Source organism: Catharus ustulatus, chromosome 7, assembly GCF_009819885.2.
Source record: "Catharus ustulatus isolate bCatUst1 chromosome 7, bCatUst1.pri.v2, whole genome shotgun sequence".
NCBI lineage: Eukaryota > Metazoa > Chordata > Aves > Passeriformes > Turdidae > Catharus > Catharus ustulatus.
Window position 1 is genome coordinate 35,626,090 of NC_046227.1, and position 21,452 is coordinate 35,647,541.

At 40.4% G+C, this 21,452-nt stretch overlaps 1 protein-coding gene across 1 annotated transcript in view; it reads left to right on the forward strand.

Annotated features, from left to right (window-relative positions):
- KYNU (kynureninase) overlaps positions 1–21,452 on the forward strand; it is a 67,027-nt gene that overhangs the window by 12,027 nt on the left and 33,548 nt on the right. Inside the window, exons 2-6 of the mRNA XM_033065018.1 lie at positions 2,296–2,485; positions 7,660–7,780; positions 14,436–14,518; positions 20,113–20,174; positions 21,260–21,331. Coding sequence (XP_032920909.1) covers positions 2,296–2,485; positions 7,660–7,780; positions 14,436–14,518; positions 20,113–20,174; positions 21,260–21,331 — 528 coding nt within the window. The remainder of the gene's footprint in view (positions 1–2,295; positions 2,486–7,659; positions 7,781–14,435; positions 14,519–20,112; positions 20,175–21,259; positions 21,332–21,452) is intronic.

The window sequence follows — 21,452 nt, forward strand, 5'->3', positions numbered from 1 at the left end:
CCCCTTCCTAGGGACCATGGGGGCAGGGCATCACTGAACAAATATTCTTAACTCAAGATTTGTCTGTTTAGAGAGCTGAAAAGGCTCCTTACCTCCAGGACGTATGTCACCAGGGAGCTAAAAAATAAGAAAAAAATTTAAAAATCCAGGCATTAACTTGAGTGGGAAGGAGATTTCACAGAAAACACTCTACTGGCAATTCTTTTACCTAGAAAGAGACAGTTAAGGAGACATAATTTTCAACCCCTCATCTAAGGATTCTTTAACATAATTTGCATTAAGCACTCATTAAAAATAGAGGACTCTATCTTTATTATGTATGTGCTGGACATGCTTTGATAATGGGATCAGGATATCCATGCTGGGGTTGTAAATCAAATGAACAAGCTTTGGAAACAAAGCCTAGTTCAGCTTTCCAAGGGCTGACCCAAGTGTTGCTTGGAAATAAGCTCTCATTTACTGGTTAATCCTGTAATTTGTAGACCCCAGTCAGTTTGGCCACTTGAGCATCACACCCAGCTCCCAGGATGTAGCCCTGAGAGTGTCCCTGGGTGTAGCCCTGAGCCTCCTAGAAACCTTGAAAAGCACTCTGAGAACCAAGATGCTGAAATAGCTTTGGGTTTTTGTTTTTTTTTTCTTTTTGTTTTGTTTTGGGTTTTTTTGCCATTTTATTTTCCTTTTTACCATCTAATGGATGATTAGGGTGAATGAGTGGGGATGATAAATTTGGCAACAATGAGGAGGTGTGAATGACCTGTGTGGAGACAGCATAAAAATAGGATGTCTCCAATAATTCCCAGGGGAGGGTGAATATTAGCTGAGTAAAAACTGTTGTTTAAAGAACCTGCTGCTATTTTTTTTTTTTTTTTTTTTTCTTTAACTCTGCATGCTGATGGGAGGGGGAAAATTGTTACTGTGTAAGATATCAAGTCTGGAGGGGAAAAAGATTATGTTCTCATCATAAACCAAATGGTAGCAGATTAAAGCAGGTAAGTAGCATCATGCTGGCCATTTGGCCAGAGTATAAACAGGTTTGGGTTAATTGGCACAAGGAGTCTGTGCTGTTTGGGGGTTTATATTTAAATACCAACCGTTGTCCTTCCCATATGTGTTGACAAAGCTCTTCTCAACAGTCATCTGTTGTTCTATCCACAGCTTGTTTCTGATAGCTATATGTAGGATATTTTGGCTTTAAGAAATCAGAGCTTATGGAAGATATGTGCTTATTCTCAAACAGGGAGAAAAAGACACATTCTCCAGTGGGTCTGTGTTCCTTGTTAGGTGCTAATCCATCCTATTTCAGCCTATCCCCTCGAGTGTTCCTTTGCACCAAGACTCCTGGGGATGTTAAAAGGAAGGAGAAGGTTGTGTGGTGTAACTGCACATTTCCCTAAACTGGGGCAGACACCAAGCACCTCACTGAGGCTTTGGCTGCCTGCTGCCACAAAACACAGCAGGGAAGTCTTGCCCTAAAATGCAGAGTATGTGCTGCAAACCTTCTCTGCCAATTGTAAAGCCAAGTGCACAAGTGCTGTCTGGAACACAGTGGTGTCTCTGAACACTACAGCTACAGCACTGTTTTCATATCAAGATCAATGAGCTTGTAAATTTTGCAGTTAGTTTTGGGCGTTCTCTTAGAATTCATGGTCTGTCGTATTTCTGATTTCTCTTTGGCTTCTCTCCTTTCCCAGGAGAAACAGATCTAAACCAGTAGAATATTTGGTGTAGCTGAAAGGAAATATTAATTCAAGGCCCTGATGTTGAAAGCTCTGTTTGCCTGACACCTGCACCCTGCCTGCTCTGCCCTTGCACATGAGCACGGCCATGTACACACACCACCTCCAATTTCTGAGACAAAAAATGCTCAAAGGGGCTGAACATTGCACAGCCTGGAAACAACTTCAGTGTATCTGTGCACCTGCTATTCTTAGGAGCTCAGGCTGCAGAAAAAACAATGCTGCCTCTGGCTTTGACGTCTCCAGACTGTGAGTGACACTCCAGCATTTGGAGCTGCTGTCAGTCTGGTGGGAGAACTTAGAAGAGACTGATAAAGTTTAAAAAGGAAAGAGCTTTGTATGTATAGAAGGGAAAGAAAAAAAGCCTTTGGGGGTTACAGCAATATGTTGCCTTGGAAATATTTGATCAGGTTCACCATTCTATTCAGACACTTCACTTTCTAAAAGCTTTAAATCGAGTAAGTTTGGGTCTTGAATGATGCAGCTTTAGTGGCTGCTTATCAGCCACTCGTGACTATGCAAACTGCAGAAGGTAATTCTGAGAATTTCTGACTTTCAGGTGAAATTGAATGACCTGAAAATGGATCCATCTTCTCCTGTGTCCCCATCAAGCATTTTGGAACAAACTGCCTTGCAGCTCGGATGCAGTCCCACGGACAAAAAACTTGCTTTCCACTTAGATGAAAAGGACGAGTTAAAGCATCTTCGGGAATGTTTCTGTATCCCCAAAATCAAGGATCTGCCTCCAAGTGAGAGTTATAATTGCTGTGAGGGAGAGGGAGAGGGCTGGGCTTCACATCTTCTGCGTGTGTTTATCACAAGTCTTTGGAAATCATCATCACTTATGAGATAATTGAGCAATTGTAGTCATATCTGAGCACAGAATGTCCCTGCTGTTGCTAAATCAATCCATCAGCTCATTCTAGCACCAAAAGCTCTATGTTCTCGTTGCCATCCTGAATCAAGTGTGAGGATACAGTACTTATGTGGTGCTTATGCTGTCAGTCAGCAGTTTTGAACAATGTAGTGGCTGATTGAAAATTACAGGCAGGAGCTTTTTTGTCTAATGGCTTGGGTAGTTCAGAGCAGTTGTTCCCTTGGTGTGATTCAGCTTGGTATGATCTGTCTGGTTACAATTATTTTAGTTAATGAAAGAGGCAGTATATATATTATGTGAACATTTATGTCTTATTGCTGGTGGTGGAGCTATTTTCTCACTGAGGCCAAATGGAAGACTGTACCTCAGAACCAATAATTGATCTGAGCAAATAATTCATAATGAAGCCTTTTATTTGAAGATATTTTCCACTTTCCTCATGAATAGCCTAAAAGTAGATAGCACCTTACTTCAGTGAAGCTATGTAAAATTGTTCTGGACATTTTCCTCCTTCTTTCCTGTTCCACAGGTTGTTTTGAGGAGCCTGTGGCATGTCTGGGCACTGGGAGAGCTTAGTGTGCAGGCAGAGGGGTAAAAACGGGGGTGGCAGGCTGAGCAATTGCTTTGGGTTAGGGCTCCCAGAACACCAAAAATAAAACCCAGCTCCAATTTTTTTTGGTACCTGCAGTAGCCACCATTTTTAGCCAAATTCATGCAGGGAAACCTGTGGGTGCAGCCACCTATGGAGGGAGCAAGGTCCTGGTTTCTTCTCCTGCTTCTCAAGCCCTGTCTGGGTTTATTTTTGTCTCAGTTACATGGAGAGCAAGAGCTGTGCTGGCTCTGCAGGTCCTGGTCACTGCAAGCTGGACACTGGAGAAATGATTATTTCATACAGACATAGTCACTCTCCTCCTTTTCTGCCTTGGCAAAATGTATCTATTGAAAATAAAAGGAAAAAAATAGTTTTTCCTTGCAATTTTTTGTTTGTTTGTTTCTTTCCATTAAATGTAGACAGAATTTTCTGCAGATTTTCTTTTTCTGAAAGGAAGAGTACTGATGGTAAATGAGAAATTGCAGGTGCATTCACCAAAGTGTGTCCAGTAAGGGACTGTGATAAAAAATGGTGTCAAGAGTCAGAATTCCTGAAATTGTCATCAGTATCTTCCTGCTGAGCAGTGGTGAGTGTTGGGAATGCAGTCTGCTCCTGCCCTTGGGACACAGAGTGATAAATCTCAGTTCTCTGTGTCCTGGTTGTATTGGTTTATCTTTCCCCACATTTAAATCCTTGAGTTGTGCTGTTTCTATTACTCAGAGCAGGACTGGACACTTTGCAAATATTTAAACTATGTGCTTCCTCCATGCCACTGTAATTTTTCTTTTTATTTTTTCTTACCGTAGTTGCTTAAGAGTTTCCTAAACCCCCTCTGTTTGTTTGGATATTTGGATGCTCTGTACTCAAAGCTCCTTCTGCTGCCAGCATGGTGCTGCAAGATGTGCCACCAGAGCTGGAAAGATGCTGGAACACAATTCCCATGGCAGGGCTGCTGCTGGAATGCAGCCAAGCAGGAGCAGCTGGATCTCTGAGTGCACAATGTCAAATGTCTCTCCAGGATATCAAAGGTCACTTTTCAGTGTGGTGTTGTAGCAGCTTCAGATTAAAGATTCTGAGAAGTAGATAAAGGTTTTGGTTTCTTCTCTTCCAACAACCATTATTGACATTTTTTTTTATTATTATTATTATTACCACAATATCTAAACCCAAAGACTGCTGCTGTGGGGTTTTCCCCCTGTAGTTACAATAATATTTAGTCTTGATATTGTGGATAGATATGTTTTAGTGAAGATAAACAATGTACAAAGTATTACCAGTTGAAAAGCATAGAGAACTCATCATTCTGATGCTCCTAAATTGAGGGTTTTTCCCCCTCCCCTTTTTTTTTCCTGTCCTTCTTTTCAGAGCTTCAGCTGTCATCAGGAACAGCTTCCCTGCTGAAGAACAGCAGGGGTGTAAATATATATATATTTACATTGTGTGACTATACCATAGAGACAGATCTGCCATGACATTTATCTGCGCCCAGGAGCGGATGCCAGATAACACATTCCTGAAGATAAATGTCATTACAGATATTAGCCATCAAATATTCTTTATATATTTCCATAAAACATTACAATGAGGCTTTAAAACGAAACCTTACAAGAAGCAGATGAGAACATCCATAGGAGACAACAGTCGGATGACGTACAGGAAAATATTTAGGAAGTCATTACAATAGTTTAATTTAGTTATCAAGTTATAAACTGCCAGGGCTGTTTATTTACCATCTCAATCAAGAGGAAACCAGTAGCAGCCTAACTCTCTGCAAATCTCTGAGGTTTTATGTGCAAGCATGAGGGACAAGGCTCAGGTGAGCAAATGAGGAAAAGATGACAGCAGAAGATTTAGGGAAATGTTTGGATCCCTTTTCCAAGCTGACAACAAAGTCTCTTTGACTCTCTTTGTGCACTGCAGGGAGGAGGAAGGGATCCTAGGTTGCAGCTGGGCACCAAATCACCCATCTGAGCAGGGCTATGGCCTGTGCTTTGTCACCTTGTAGAGCAGTCAGGAGTCATTTGGGTTTCTTGGGAATAAAAAGATGCCCTGGAGTGAAAGCACTGAGCTGTATTTCCCAGAAGAAATGGTTGAAAGTAGTGGTTAATCATAAAAATTTGGCTTTTTGGAAGGCTGGTGAGTGCAGTACAGGCAGGTATGAAAGAGCAGATCTTTTATCCTTCAGCTAAACATATTTAGTCCTTCCTTTCTGGTTAATAAACCCATTACATTTTCCCCTTTTGTTTGGACTGAATATTTCTAACAATAAACTTGCTTTTCCTTTTAGGTTTAAAAAGTACAGAAACAAATCTTTAATGTAGATTAATGGGTATAATTAGAATGCAAAATAATATGTGTGATTAGATTTGACCAGTTTGCAGGAATCTGAGTAGATGTGTGAATATATATTATATTTAATTAATCTTAATGTAAATGTATTTTTTGATCCAGGCAACTCTAAGAACAAATTTCAATAATTATTTATTTTTCTTTGCCTTTATTCCCTCAGTTGTGTTTATTTCCTGTTAGAATACTTCAATATGTATTTCAAATCAACCATGGCTCATCCAGAAATTAAAAGGGCCAATATAATGAGAAATAAATGTGATTTGGGGAAAGACAAGTGCTAGGCTTAGGGGAAAAAATGTATTAAGAATATCACAGTAAATGTGGAGTTGTTGGAGCACAAGGAGGTGCTGATTAGGAGGAATTACAAAGATGGTGAAAAAACAAGCAGCAATGGTCTGAAATTATTCTTTTAGTGATGTCAGAGAGGGGAAAGTAAAGAGCTTCTTGTCAAAATTAAAAATGTTCATCCAGATTTACGATTGATAACACTTCAAGAAAAGAATATCCAAAGGAACAGGTATAAACATGTTAAAATACACTTTATAAAAAAGGCCCTACCTCTCCAACAGTGAACAAGAGGTGTTTTTATTTAGAAGGGACTGTGGTGTAAGAAAAGCTGCCTTGCTTGTAACTCCTCACCTGTTTTACTGCTTGGTGAGCATTAGTGAGATCGAGCTCCAAATTCTTGAGCAAGGATCCTTCTCTCTAATCCCAGTGGGGACAGTATTATTGTGTTTCTTGGTAGGAAAAGAACTGTTAATAGAATCAATTTGGGGGCATGGATGATATTTATGCCTCTCTGTTTTCATTCATATTACAATGGAGATGAAAAACAGACATAGGATCTGCAAAACAGATTAGGCTGAGATTGCTCTCTGACTTATGCTTTTTAAAAGCCTCTAAAACTTTAATTAAGAAATTACCCAAGTTGTCTATACTCCTGAAAAATGTGTTTCTGGGGGAGTTCAGTGAAATTACTAACTGTTAGTACAAAAGGTAGTAAGAAAAGGCTGTTTTTCTACAAGCCTTTACAAAATTTTTACAGACTGATATGGTTCATTTTTAGCACGTGTCTTAACATGCTCATTCATTTGATCTTTATTCTGAGGGATATCAATTATGTTCACCAAAATTATATGTGATATTAGCTTTTATGGGCATTGTAAGTATAGGTAGAGACAAATGCAAATTACCACTTCTGGAAGGTCACCATCACTTGTCCCTCCAAGAATCTAACATGAGAAATAACAGAAGAAGGCTGTGTTTGGATTGATAGATGATGACACAGGGTAATTAGATTGTTCAGAAGCTCTCTAGAGCTATTATTTATAAATTTCTACCGCCTTGCTTTTCTCCTAATCATTGAAAGGATTTGTCAACATAGATTTCCTCCTCCTCCTCAGACAATGACATGAAGTGCAGCCCACAGTATTTGCTGACAAGACAAGAACTTTTGAGTCTGCCTTAAAATATTCTCCTCAACAATTACATTTTTCTAAATAGGGATTTAGTAGTGCAGGCACAACTTACATGAAAGACACAGATTTACCTAGTCTTAACTTTTATTAAATGCATAATTCCAGCAGCTTCATGGCTCAGAGTAGGCATATATTTGTAGTGTAAGAAAAGTGGATAGCCTGACTGGAAAATGATCTCTGTTTACTCATTGTTGGTTACAGGCCTGATAAAATGGGTGCCAGTGGCTGCTTCTCACACAGCCCTGGGAGCTGGGGATTTAGTGGTGCCTGAACTCACAGCAGCTCCAAAAATTATAGGAGGAAAAGGTGAATAATTGCTTGCAAATTACCTGCTGTCCTCCTTAGATCCTTTGCAGGGTTAGCTGAGTGATGTTCTGGGAGAGAGGTCAGGATGGGGCACGTCTGTGGGGACTGTGATGTGCCAGGGGATGGGGGATGGACAGAGCTCTGGGGGTACACAGGGGGTACACATCTACATGTGCAGATGTGTTTGGGGGGGGTGCACATCTGCTGAGCCTCCTGTGCTCATTCTCACAGTGCTGAGCCTCCTGTGCTCATTCTCACAGTGCTGAGCCTCCTGTGCTCAGTCCCACACAAGCATTTTGTTTCTCTGCTTTCCCTCCACAGCTGACCCGGCCCTGGTGAATGGAGAGGAGAGCTGTGTGTACTTTGCTGGGAATTCTCTTGGGCTCCAGCCAAGAAAAGTTAAAACTTACCTGGATGAAGAACTGGATAAGTGGGCTCGAACGTGAGTACCCTGCAGGGTGTGCCAGATGCTGACCTGTGCTTCAGAGGAGCACTTTATTTTGGGATCTTCCTTGGAGCTGCTTGACCAGCAGAATAGTGTGTTGAAAGTCCTGCAGCCCAGGAGTGAAACATGTTGAGTGTTTCCCTAGTGCTGTTTACATCTCTTGTAAAGGCAGGAGCAGTAAAACAGGCAAACAGCCCCTCTCAGCTGATAGCCCTGCCTGGCTCCTGCAGGACCTGTGCAGTGCAGCCCTCCCCACCCAGCAGTGTTTATAAACAGTGTTCCTACCATGCACACAGAGCTATTTGCTTGCTGGTGAATCCAGGCCCTGTGATTTTCTAATTAATGTTTTTAGCAGCGTGTGATTCACCCTGCAGACCTCACAGCAAGCAGCTCCCCTTGAAGCAGCACCGAATGCAGGTGATGCTGCTGCCCATGCTGGCAGGTTTTTGGCTCCTCTTAAACCAGGTCTCTGCCTGACAAGTTCATTCTATTTAGAAAGAAACATTCCTGTCTTCTCAGTATCATCTCATCAAGGAGCTGAGTGTGAATTGCAACAAGCTTTGCTGAATCAATCTGATGTAAAAGAAGCAGGATAAAAGGACATTGCAGAAAAGGAACATTGTCATCATAACAAACGGAGAACTTTTTAATATACACAGGGGAAAGAAAAAGCTTTTTTTGCTCTTTATTTATGTTTTTTTAATATTATGTTCTGTTTCCATTAAAAGTCTGTGCTTTGAGATCTCCAGCACCTGCCTGAGCAGCTGGAGCAGGGATGAGTAAGGAAAATGATGAGTAGAAAACAGGGAACTGAAGGTGGGAAAGGAAAATAACATCCAGATGAGTGAGTGAGCTGGGTGAGAGATGAACTCTTTTATAGGGTGCGGGATATGAGTGGAACAGATGTGATTTCATGGTGAGAGAGCAGAGGAAATATGGAGAGGCAGAAGAGGAAAAATGAATTCTGCTAAGTGGGCAGCCTTGTTTCAGCAGGAACGGTCGAGATGCAAATGTGAGAAATCTGTAGCTGCTCTTCCACTTGTGAATGTATGAATGCTGGGAGCTCATCAATATGGTTTATTGATTCCTATTTTTCACCTGTATTCCTGTAGGTGAGAAGGTTGAGAATGAGTGGGAATGAGTGGAACTTTGGGAAGAGCTCGTTCCTTCTGGTTATTCAGTCAGCACAGCAATGCAGCTTCTCCAGTCGTTTGAAAAAATTGCAACCCCGTCCATTTCTGTGCTGTTATCCCAGTTTGTCAGGGAAACAGCTGAGCTCCTTCAAAAGGCAGAAGTCAGATAACATTCTTAGAGTGATGCACTGGGACTACAAATGTATTTCAGCTCCTCCACTGTATCTTTTCACTGCCTCACTTCTATTCTTGTGTTTGTCTTTGCTGCAGTGAAGGATGAGTTTTTCCTCAGTGACTGTAAAAACCTGGAAGAAAAAGGTAGGCAGTGTGTTTCTTCAGATCAAAAGTGCCTTCAGGAGCTGTATTTAGGGGGGAAATATGGCTGAACATTGATTTCAAGCCACTGCAAGAGAGGGAGCAAAACTAGAAAGGCTGTTTGCCAAAAACGCAGCTTGGCCTCAAAAGCCTTACCCAGAATAAATCAGAAAGTTTAAAAACAAATTAAAACCAAAACAAAACCAAAGAACAAATTAATCAAAACCCTTCAAATTAAGATCAACAAAGAATCAGAATAAAATCCTGAACCCAAAGCAACTGAGATAGCCAGGGTGCAATCAAGCTAATTTTGAGAACAGTGTATGCTTAGAGAAGGTGATAAATGGAATGCAAAGAAGTAGGTGGCTGAAGGTTCAGAAATGAGCTCTTTTATTCCAGTCACCAAGGACAGCTTAGCAAAACCCAGTCTAAGGTGGTAGCTGCTCCCAGCTAAGGCTGTTCAATGGCTGTTGTGTCAGCAGTGTGGGCTGTAGTGGCTCTGGCTTAGACAAATAAGTACCAAGAATCTAAGGAATGGCATGCAAATTAGGCACATCCATCAAGTCAGCAATAGTATAGATTCTGGCTTTCTTATAAATTGGTTTATTGCATTTTCTGTTTGTTGTGTCTTGGGACCCATCTCAAAGAGCTGTGAGTCCATTTAAATGGCTTTCACTGCTTGTAGTTAATGGCAAGAGTGAAAAGGAAGATTACCAAGCGCTGGTCAAGGGCAGGGAAGCTGTAGCTTTATCTCCAAGTAGTGATGGCAACTCATTATGCAAACAGCTGGGAGAGAAAAGCATGGAAAAGCCTCTTTCTTGTTGTGTTTCCTCTTAGTGCTCAGTTCCTTTCCCCCACCTCCACTTTAAGTGGGGGTTACAGCTCTCATCCTACATCCCACACACCTTCTCTGGTTTTGTGTTCTTCCTCTCCATAGCCCTCATTCCTCTGTTTTTATGCTAATGTAGCAAGATTACAAATCCAAGCCACTGGCATTCTTAGTATGGATTTAAAAGCAGCCTCTGAGGCTTCATGTTTCAGTTATGATTTCAGCTAAATCCAAGTTTTATTGAATGAGGAGCGAAAAGGGATGAGGAGTTGTTCCCTCATGTTTAGCCTGGAGTAGCCAATAACCCAATGTTTTAAAAGTCCAAACTTCAAGGGACTTTTTTGGTTGGAGGAAGGCCAAGAGGTGCTTTGCTGTACCTTGTCTTCCCCTTTGCTCTGCCAGAACCGATTAAGTGATTAAAATATTTTATAGAATCATTACTGTGTGTGAGCATACTCACTGCGGCAGGCAATGTCTCTCTCATCTGAATAACTCATTAAAGTGGAACAATTAAAACAGAAGGGAGCCTGCTGTAGCCAGTTGTGCTCCTGTGAAGGACTGGCAGGGCGACTGGGGAGTGGGGAACCTGCTGCACACAAGCCTTGAGGAGTGGAGCTGTTCAGCAAAATTAAGACTGAAAGGAAAAAATACTGTTCTCTGTGGATGTATCAATCAATGCAGGGGAGGGAAGGAACCACTTATGTGAAAAGTATGTTTGCACAGTAAATATAAGCAAGGAATTAATAAATTGAGGCTAGAAATTATATATATCTATATAAGTATATAGATATAAATGCTTCTAAGCATTCAAGCCATCTGGCAAGAGGCGACATGGACGTGGTAGATGAACAAACTCCTAGTTTGAGGAAGGCTTTACAATGTAAATCCTGCAGCAGCAAATGCTATTTTCAGCAAGTCAGAAGGTATCTTTTGTTCTGTGTGCTGAACTAATCCTGCAAGATATGAGAACCCTGCAAACAGGAGAGCAGCTTGGCCAAGGACAGCCTCACCTCTCCTGCCATTCTCAGGACTCCTCTCCACACTCTGCCTTTCAGCAGGTTGTATGGTAGAGCTGCAAATGCCTGTTTTAATGCCCTGGGTTTTTTTAGTTTTGTCTGTAATCTGCTGGTCCATACAGCTCTTTTTCTTGTGATAGGTCTTCCTTTTTTTGTCTGTTTCTTTGCTTGAAACCATGGTCCAACTTAAGAGTCTGCACTGGCTCATTAAATACCTTGCATCATTTTTGGCAAAGGAGCAAGAAGGAAATTTACACTTGAACAAGATTTGGATGAGCGCAGAAGATTCCTGAAGATGGCAATTAATTTAAATTCCTTTTCTCACTGCCTTTGAAACCCTGGGATCATCTCAGAAAATGTGTTTCTAGCTCCCCTAGCAAGCTTTAAATCAACCAGACCTCAGCGAATAAAACGTGGCATTGTGATTTCCTGCCAAATTGAAAATAAAATGGTAACCAACTAAAAATTAATTTGCACTATGAGAAACTCTCATAGAAGTTGAAGAAATATCTGTTTGTCTGATGCTCTGTGATTTGATGGGTGAAGTTTTGTATTCATTAATTGGCATACTTCAATTCAAATCTCCTTTTGCTACCTAGGGTGCAGTGGGAGAAAAAAGGGATGTAGGCTCTCCATGTATGAGGGGAATGCCAGGAGCACTGCACTTGTGTCCTTAAAGATTATTACCCCCAGTGCCTACCAGAGCTGAGAGAGGGGTGGCATAATATACAGAGATATAAATTCTCTGAGGCAGAGCATAGAATTTTACAACCTAAGTGTAATAGGATGTATTGTGCCATCAGCAAAGTCTACAGAGTTTCATGTGATTAAAATAAAAAAAGAGTCCAAGAATATGCTTTTAACTACCATTTTAGAGGCAATAATTTTTGTCTCTTGGCATTTATATTGGCCATCAAGAGGGAGGCAAGCTGTAAGCTGTGCCATAATAATAATAATAATAGGAATAATAATAAATGCTGCCTCTTCCTTCTTTCAATATGGTTAAATGTCCATGTTTTCCTCTCAAAATAAAACATTCTCATGACCAAAATCTCAGAACTGTTTTCATGATAACTTGGAAATTTATTCTGAAATTCTGATAGTCCTGTGTGTTGATAGAGAGAACTTTCATTAGTAAATTCCCATTAGAATGACACTAATGGCTATAAAATCAGGGAAAGCTAATGAAAGAGAATCCCATAGGTAGTTAGGACTTATTTTTCCCATCTTATTATGTTTGCTATCCTCTTTCAGAAATACAGATTCCCTCAGGCTGGGAGCCACTGAAAATCTTTGGGGGTTTTATTTTAACAGTCTGTATTATCCTAAAGTCCCTTGATCGCTATATTACAGTTAAGAATAAGACAGGAAATTACCAATAAATGTCTTGCTGTTTGTGAAACATATACCCCTGTCTTCAGGGAATGCAGCTGCATTGTGGGCTGATAGAGGGGAGGCAATTTGAGCACTAATCCTGCCCCTCACAGCATTTTCCCCCCTCCTCACCCACTGCCTTTATTCCTCATCTATGAAATGCTCTTGTAAATGAGGGTTATTTCACACTGTCTGCTCTCTCTCTGCTGTCGAGGACTCATCAGAGAGCAGTTGTAAAATGGAGGGAAGCAGTCAGCTGCTGTCCCTGACCTTATCCAAACTGAGGAGCAGGGTCCTCCTCGTCTGTGGGATTGGACTTGTTGAGCATGGGGATGTTGTTTTATCTGTAAGAGATGGTTCAGTTGTACCTGTGCACTTCTACAGCTGCAGACCTAATCTAGCCCAAAATTAAATGTTGTTTTGCAAGGATGAGAGGCTTGAAATGGTTAATGCAACTGTGCTTTTTAAAAGCAGCAGCCCCCCTGTTCTTTAGGATTGTATTTCTTTGTGGGGAATATCCCCAGGAGGTGTGAATTAGACTCAAGTCAATCAAAAAGGGTCTGACTGTAAAACACCCAGGTAGTTTTTGTGGGAAACAGAATGAAACTCTACCTGAGGAGGGAAAGTATCAGGTGGATGAGGAAAACTGATCTTTTAAATATCCTTGAGGATGGGGTAGTGTCTCATGCACCCTCCACTCTCATGTCTTAATCTGCCAGCTGTACTCCTGTGATTTTTAGTGAACTTTGTGGGCCAGTTCTTCTTTAAAAGGTTTATTACTTTTTTTTCCTTTTTTTCCGCTCACATCAAAGCTTTTAGGGCGTCTTTTGCTCTCCCTGGATTCCTACTGGCTTTGTCCTTATTTTGAAACAGCTTTATACTCAGCCTCATGCAGCCTGGTGTTTCCAACTCCACAAGTACCCTGTGGTGCTCAGCAAATATGAAAATCATCCAGTGTGAGATGGGAGCCCAGAGCAATGTTTCCCTGGATTAGCACCATTATTACTTTTCTCAATCTGCCTCCATTTGCATTTAAATCTGTACTCTACACCCTGCATGTTCAAGAAACTAGGCAACTAGGCAACCTTTTATTTATATATGCATGGTAGCTACTTTAGAAGTTTTCTTCTCTATGATAATTGAAGGAAAATTTTGTTTAGAGCAATCAATCCAGAACTGAATTTATATATCTGCCACTTCAGAGCAGCAGCACTCTGGGGTTTAAGGTGACCATATGACCCCCTGCAACCAGGAGAAATTTGCAATATAAAGTTTTAAAATAGCCTTTGTCAACCCAAAAAGCTTTATGCACACTGAAATCTAGAACAATTTTTCAGGGAGAAGAGAAGCCATAAAAATTAGCGAGCAGCTCTGCTGATGCAGGGAATCACCTGCCCCTGCACGAAGTCCCCTCTGGTTTCTGCAGAAGGGGATCTCAGACAGGAGATGCAGGAGGATGGAAATTGTTTCTGACAAGAAATATTCCTTTCTGGGAGCAAGGCAGTATTTGATCTGTCTCTGCACCACGTAATGCCCAGCCAGCAGTGCAGTTGGGGAAGTCTCTGCTGGGGAAGTTGGGGTGGCCTCTGTTGTCTGTGCAGTGATGTGAGCCTGGGTCAGCAGGTGCCATCCCACACTGGGATGCCCTGTCACAGCCTTCCTGTCCCCCAAAGTCTTCCAGAACCCATGCAGCCACTTCCAGGGGCCTTGTGAAAGGGCTATAATATTTAATTCTGAGGAATTTATAGAGGAATTTTGTGGGCCAAAATAAATAATTTTCAAGCAACTGAAATCCTGTCATAAACCAATAAATTGCCTTTGCTCTGAGGTTTAATGGTATAAAAGAAAAGTGTTGTCCTCAGTTTAGACAAGTCTCATCCTCCTCATCCATCCTCCAAATGTGCAGTCTCCAAATCAGATATGATTATTAGAAGTGATCCAAATAGAATACCACACTTTTTCATCATTTTTCCTTTCCTTTTCAGAGGTGTCCATGGCCATTTCAATGGCCAGCGCCCGTGGGCTTTGGCTGATGAGTGCATCCTGGACCTGATGGCTGAGCTGGTTGGTAGGTGTGACCTGCAGGGGAAAACCTTTCTCCAGAAATAAAAAAACAAATGTGGTTTTTTTTTGATACCCAAAACCCTGAAACTCTGCAGGCACAATTTAGTTCCTTTTATTCTAATGTTTGAAAGTAGGTTTTCTTGTGCATGGACTAATATTTTATTTTAAAGCTGGGAGTGATTTAGGGGATGAATGTATCTGATAATGTATGACCATGTGCATATCATGAAACTAATTGCAGCAGAGGGTTTCTTGGAGCATCATAAACCACTTGGACTAACATGTGAAGCCCTTTTAAAGGGCACTTGGTATTACAGAATCTCAGTCACTCTTCCAGAAGTAAAATGATGAACTTTACCCTTTGATAAATGATTTCTATCCAGACATTTTCTGCTTTTCCTCTTTTTCCCTGCCACTAAATCCAGACTCATATTTGAGAGCTGCTTATGCCAATGGAGCAGATAATTGGGGCAGGACCTGCTATTGATGAGTTCCCATTACCCTGCTGTCCCCTTGCTGCAGGACTTTGGCAGGAAGTGCCTGTGGTTATTCCAGAGATTGAAAGGCCCTGGAGTCTCCTGGTGAATTTGCCATGAAAGCTGAGTGGCAATGCAAATTTCCTCTATCACTTCTTATTCTGTGTAGTTGCTGAAATAATCTTTCATTGGGATTTCCTTCAGAGTTGTTTCTGAAGGGGGAAGAGACATTATCTTGGCAAGGTCTTTTTCTCCCCAGCCCTCCCAGCTATTGTCAAGGCTAGGTTAGTGGATTTTGGGGAGATCTGGCCCATATTTCCATGCAGGTGTTGAAGGCAACTCTCAGTAGTGACTGTCAGAACTGAATTATCAGGCATTCATTTGTGCCATCACTAAGGAAAAATATTACCTTTGTGTTGACCTACTGTATTCTAGATATTGTATCGTAATTTCTCCTCCAACTGCAGACAAGTGTTCAATGAGAAAATTATGGTCTTTCTCCTTCAAGAAAAGCAAATGGGGCTGGAACAATTGGGAGCAGAGACATTAAAGAATGTTTCATGACAAGTTTATTTATAAACTTATAAATAAAATCCCTCTCTGAATTCTTTATGAACTTTCCAAATAGCTAAAATAGTGGGTGTTATTATTGGAGCAGAACAAATGCAATAAATTATTGTTGTAGTTGGTCTATCTGTGATGGAAACATTGAGAATATAAATATGAGTGTGGCTACGCTGGGGATCATTTGACTGTGTTGAAAAATCCCATCTGCAGAATGAAATAAAAATTCCAAAAATGCAGATTTGGGGATTCTGATTTTGAACATTTCTATTGTTGTACCTGGTGTTGCTCAGGGGATTTAAGAAGTTAGTTCTCTTGCTTTCATTGCATTCAAGGGCAAGCTCAGCACCCTCATCCATTAAGCATCATAGGACATAAAAATGTGGAAATATAAAGGAGTGGAGGGTGTCAAAATGCTGAACACAGCTTATTTAGGGGTTTCTCCAGTATGACCCATCTCCCTTGGCCAGTGGATATTCTTGTTCTGGTAGGGTACAACTAGGAAGCTGTGGACAGGTGGGAAAAGATGCCTTGGAATTTTCAGTTGGAAACCTTGAATTTAGCTAAGCAAGCAGACAGACAAGAATTTTTCATGTCATATTTCCAGGCACCCAAATTAGTAATCAAGGTAAGACCACTGATGTTCTTCATGTAACCAGGAGAGAGAGAGCCATGATTCCCCGAAGGACAGCTGGAAGATTCTGAGTTATCATCTTTCTGTGCATCACCTTCTGTGACTGTTTGCTTTGTTTGCAGAATGTGGAGCCCTGTGCCAGGCTGAGCCCTGACCTCCTGCCACTGCCACTGCCAGGGTCCCTCTGGCCCCAGCTGTAGGTTCGAGTCACTGCAAAAAGCAGAGAATGAGGCTGGGACCCTTTTACCCTTAGCCATCTGTCATGAGGAGGCTGCCAACTAAGTTTCTATTTTAATATTAATTTAACTGCAAGATGCATTGTAGGTGTAAGGAGATGGAAATGAGAGCTTTGGTTAAATTTCATCTAATTGCTCATCCATCGCCTTACTTTTATTTACCAAGCTTCATGTGACGCCAGTGCTTTTAGATCATTGTGACTTAACCACAATGAATTTATCATTATTTTCTTCATGGTTAACAATAATTCTAAAATTTTCAATAAAAATTATGACTGAAATCACCCTAACACTAACTTTTTGTTTTTAGAATGATTTCCTGGGAATCATTTCCTGTTGTTTCCCTCAAAGATAAAAGGCGTGGTTTGGGTTCTGTTCTCCAGAATTTTCGGGGCTTTGATCAAATTGTAAAATGTGGTACAGGCTCACATCTGGCTCTCAAATTTATGTGCAGGGTTTTGTTTACAAAATACCTTCATGGCTTTTTTTCAGGACACAAGTGAGTGATTCCTAAAATGCAGATGAATTAATATTTCCCAAACAATGGATGTATCATAGTAAATTCCAATTTTTAAAATTGTAGGCATTAGTGAAGAAGCTAAAAGGATAAATGGAGGGAAGAAAAACTATGTTAAAATGTTCTTTTCAATGTGGCATTCCACAGATTCATGAAATGGTTTGGGTAGGAAGGGATCTTAAAGTTCCAACCCTCTCAATTTATGCTTAAGTACCATTTTCCAGCACAAAATAATATTGATTATGTATGAGTACGTAGCTGAATGAATTCTGAATTTACTTTCTTATTGACTTTAATATAAAAACAATAACAGAATTTTACTGTGTTTTTAATTCAGTATTGAACGTGTTATGGAGGAGAAGGAAGAATTGTCATTTCTCACCCTAAGCAGCAGTAGCAAGTAAAACTCTTTGGTGAGATTTATTCAGGAATGGACTAAAGACTGTAAAACACCTTTGTCTGCTTAATGGTTTATAGAGCACGAACACCTTGCTTATTAAATGCAGTCACATTTTCTTGTTCAATGAAAGCTACAGTAGTAAATACCTTGTGAAATGGAGAGTCAAGGTCAGTGGAGACCAAAGCTTTTTTTCTGCGCTCACACCAAGTGGCAGAACGCAGTGAAGGCAATCTCTGCTTCTCCTACCAGACTTTATTAAAACATTACAACCTTGGCAGGATCACCTTCTGATGGAACAAGATTAACTGTGTGGCTGCTGCTGTACGATGTGCTCGGGCAGGTCTCTGTTGAGGGAAGACTGAACGCTGAGCAGATTTGGAGTGACTTTGAGTGATAAGGATTATTTGAAATAACCAAAATGTTTTCGAAATTGGGGCCCTTAGCCTTATTTCCAATCATTTTACAAAATGCTTTTTACTTACTCCACTGAGAATCAGCCTTCCCCAGCAGTCAGAGAGGAGAAGGATGGCAGTGTCTGCCTAACGCAATCATAATTGTCTCTGAAGTTGTACTTTGCAAACGCTGCTTCCTTTTATTAAAGAGGAGATTTATCACGCAGAACATACAGGTTTTAGCCTGTCCTGGAGATATGGTATAAAGTTAGGAAATAAGGAAGGCAAACATAATTTTGTCTCCCGTGTGCTGGGTCTTTGAATATTGTAATAGGTTAATTGGATCATGGAAAGGTTGTTTTCTGAAATGCAGTGCAGGTTATAAAGGATAACAGTTTTCCAATGACATGGATGAGGTTTGTTTTGTGGGCATGAAATTCAATAATGGAAGGCTTTTAATAAATATATAATTTACGGAAGACCAAGACTTACATGACAAATGTAGTGTCATATTTAATTTGGGATGCTAGCATGCAGCTAAAAGTGATCTACAGATTAACCATTTGTTTTATAGGGTATCAGTACAGCAGGCAGAGCATTGCTCGTGCAGAATTTGCTGTGAAAGCCACAGATTTCACTGAAGGAACAGAGGGACAAATAAGAACAATACCATTTCTTGATCCTGTCCCTTTTTTTAGCCTCAAGAGTTCCATGGAAATATTAAGACTGCAAATAATACTGTTTTGAGCTGCAATCACTCTCTCTAGCTGTCCTCTGGATCTGCAATAGAACAACCCCAAGGTGACCTCTCCCAGCAGAGTGGAGCCTGCAGATCCAAAGCTATCAGAGGGAAGAAAAGAAAGCAAAGAAGAGGAGTTTAAGTGAAGAAAAAAACTTGTTTTTCCCTATGAAGAACTAGTCCTTCATATATTTCTTTCCACAAACCTGACAATGTTCCTGGTATCTGAAGGAGGAGGGAGATTATTCATGACATCTCCTCTTCGTTCTGGCTCATCCCCTGGACTGATCGTTCCCAGTCACTGACATGTTTTCCAAATCCTGTCCAAAACCTGGAGATTTCAGCAACACCTGGGAATGTCCTTGAACACCTCAATGAGAACAGTGCTCAGCTTTTCCCATGCTGGCAGAAGCTGAGGCCTGCTTGGGAGGAATGTATGAATTAATTATAATTATAATTTTCCATGTTCTTTGGCTATATTTGCCTGTATTGGTTTGAACCCATGGTTATATTTTTTTTCTTATGCTGACAAAACACTCACTCTGTGAATTTAGACTGTTTAGGATATGGTAGCAGTGTTTCAGGTGTCCCCAAGGCAGAAATTCAGGATCCAGCTTTCTTTTTCTTGTGGCTCCCCTTACCCTTTTATAACCCCAAATCATATTTTCCTTCCTCTTTATTCCAAAAGTGGCTGTTGCCATCCCTGCTTGCTTACACTTCTCTTCATCCCTCTCTCTCTGTAATCCCTCTCCACACTTGGTGAATCTGTGGCTGAGTGAGGACCAGGACAAGGTGCACGAGCACATCTCCATCTGAAGAAGACTCTCAGGACATTGATTTGCCTCAAGGGTGAATTTCTGCTTTTCAACAACAGACACCAAACATACCAGAAGGAAACAGGAATTGATTTTCTCCATATCTTGGTGCCATCCTGCCCAATACACAATTCTCTGTCCTGCCTAAAACCTTTCACCAGGGCTTGACAAATGCAGGAGAATTTGTTAATAAATACTAGTTTACAACAATTAGTTGTTGCTAATTAGCTCTGCCTGTGATTAGCTGTAGTCCAAAGGCATCTGTTATTATCCTCCTTGCAGCAATGTGGGTATGGCTTCCTGTGAGGCTGCTACTTTAATAATGGTCTGTAATATCCAACAGGTCAATTTTGCTTATTTCATTTTTTAATTAGGGATGAGATTTATCTTGACATTACAGTAACCACTTACAACAGATTATTATCTCAATATGTTTTCTCACTTGGGTTGCATATGAACTTTGGACAAAAACAAGTCTTCAAGTCTTGCTTTACATATAGTCTTTGTGACCTCACTTGTCTGAGGTGTTCAAGATAATAAATCCACTGGTGGTTTGCTGGGAAATGAGAAGATTTTGTTGGTTTTTTGTTTTCTGTGTCTGACTTGAAAAAAATAAATATTTCCCTGCCAGTGCAGTGTAGAGAGTCAGACAAGAAATCTTTTTATTTCACTCTGATGACACCTCAAACGTTTGTTTCCTTTCCAGGCTTTGGAGTCACATTGAATCCATGCATTTGCTTTCTCACCACTGTTCTATATTACTCTAAAATTTTAAAGAAAAACTCCAACCATTTTCCAAACTTTTCATGTTTTTTATTATTTCAGGGGCCAAAAGACAAGAAATAGCTTTAATGAATGGGCTGACTGTTAACTTGCACCTTCTGATGGTATGTCTTTATGATGTATATTTGATCTTGTGTTGACAAGCTTTTTTCTCCTTTCTTCGTGCGTGTGCAAGCAAAGTGTTTTCTGAGGACCTCACAGAGACAGCACTGGGTGACAGATTAAGTTTTTAAGCCTTGGGAGTTGTATCTTGAATAATGTATGTGCAAGATCTGGCCTGACTCAATACTAAGCAGGAAAGCTGGACAGAGAAATATTTTCAAGGACGCTGTAGGGGAAGTTTGAGCTGTTCTCACATGTGTTGCATGTCACTTGGAAATAGTATTATTTAAGAAACATTTACAAGTAACTACTCAAATTTCAATTCCACACTAAATTTCCAAGAGAAGGAAACAGGAACTCAACTGTGAGCAAGACAAAGCTGTAATATCAGTCAAGCCTAAAATGCAGCTGCATACAAGAGATGACATTTAGAATTATGCCATTTTATATGTGACTTAAATGGGCTAAAGCATTTTGATTTGCATGCCATAGTGACCACAAATGTGTTTTATTTATGCTCAGGTGTCCCTGTGGCTGCATAAAGCCTGTCTTTGGCTCTCCAGTATTTCCAAAGATTTGGTTCAACTGAGTGATCTTAGATGTGAAGCTTTGTTTTGTGTGGTTATCACAAGAAAAGACTACCCACCTGTTGGTGCTGAGAGCAGGTCTTTGGCCAGCCTTGTTTTGGAGGAAGGGATGATTCCATAACTAAACTTTTAGGGCAGGGATATAAATCTTAATTATTTTAATTATTACTCTCCAACTGCTCCTTTTGATGGCTGGATGGAGCTGGGTGAAATCCCAGTTTCCCTGGCTGCAGTCAAAGCTTTGCCATTGATTCCTGTAAGTGCAAGTTTCCACGGCTGGGTTTTGGTGGCCTTTGTTATGGAGATGTGAAAACAGTATTATAACACTTTCCTGCTTTGATAAATGTTATATGGACAAAGAAATATTTGTACTTTCTGGGGGATTCTCTGTAGTCTGCATTAAAGTAAAGCAGTCTTTATTAAGTTATATGTTGGGAACATCTTTCTCATCTCTGCTTAGATAAATTTCAAATTTTTTTACTTTTTTTTCCCCTTACCAGCTATCTTTCTTTAAGCCTACTTCAAGACGCTATAAAATTCTTCTAGAAGCAAGAGCTTTTCCATCTGACCATGTAAGAAATTAATAATTCACCATATTTGTATTATTAATCATATTTTTCCTAAGAATATCAGTAGTATGATTTGAATATTTATTAGCTCATCTTGTCCAAGTAACATTACAATAAAAGAATA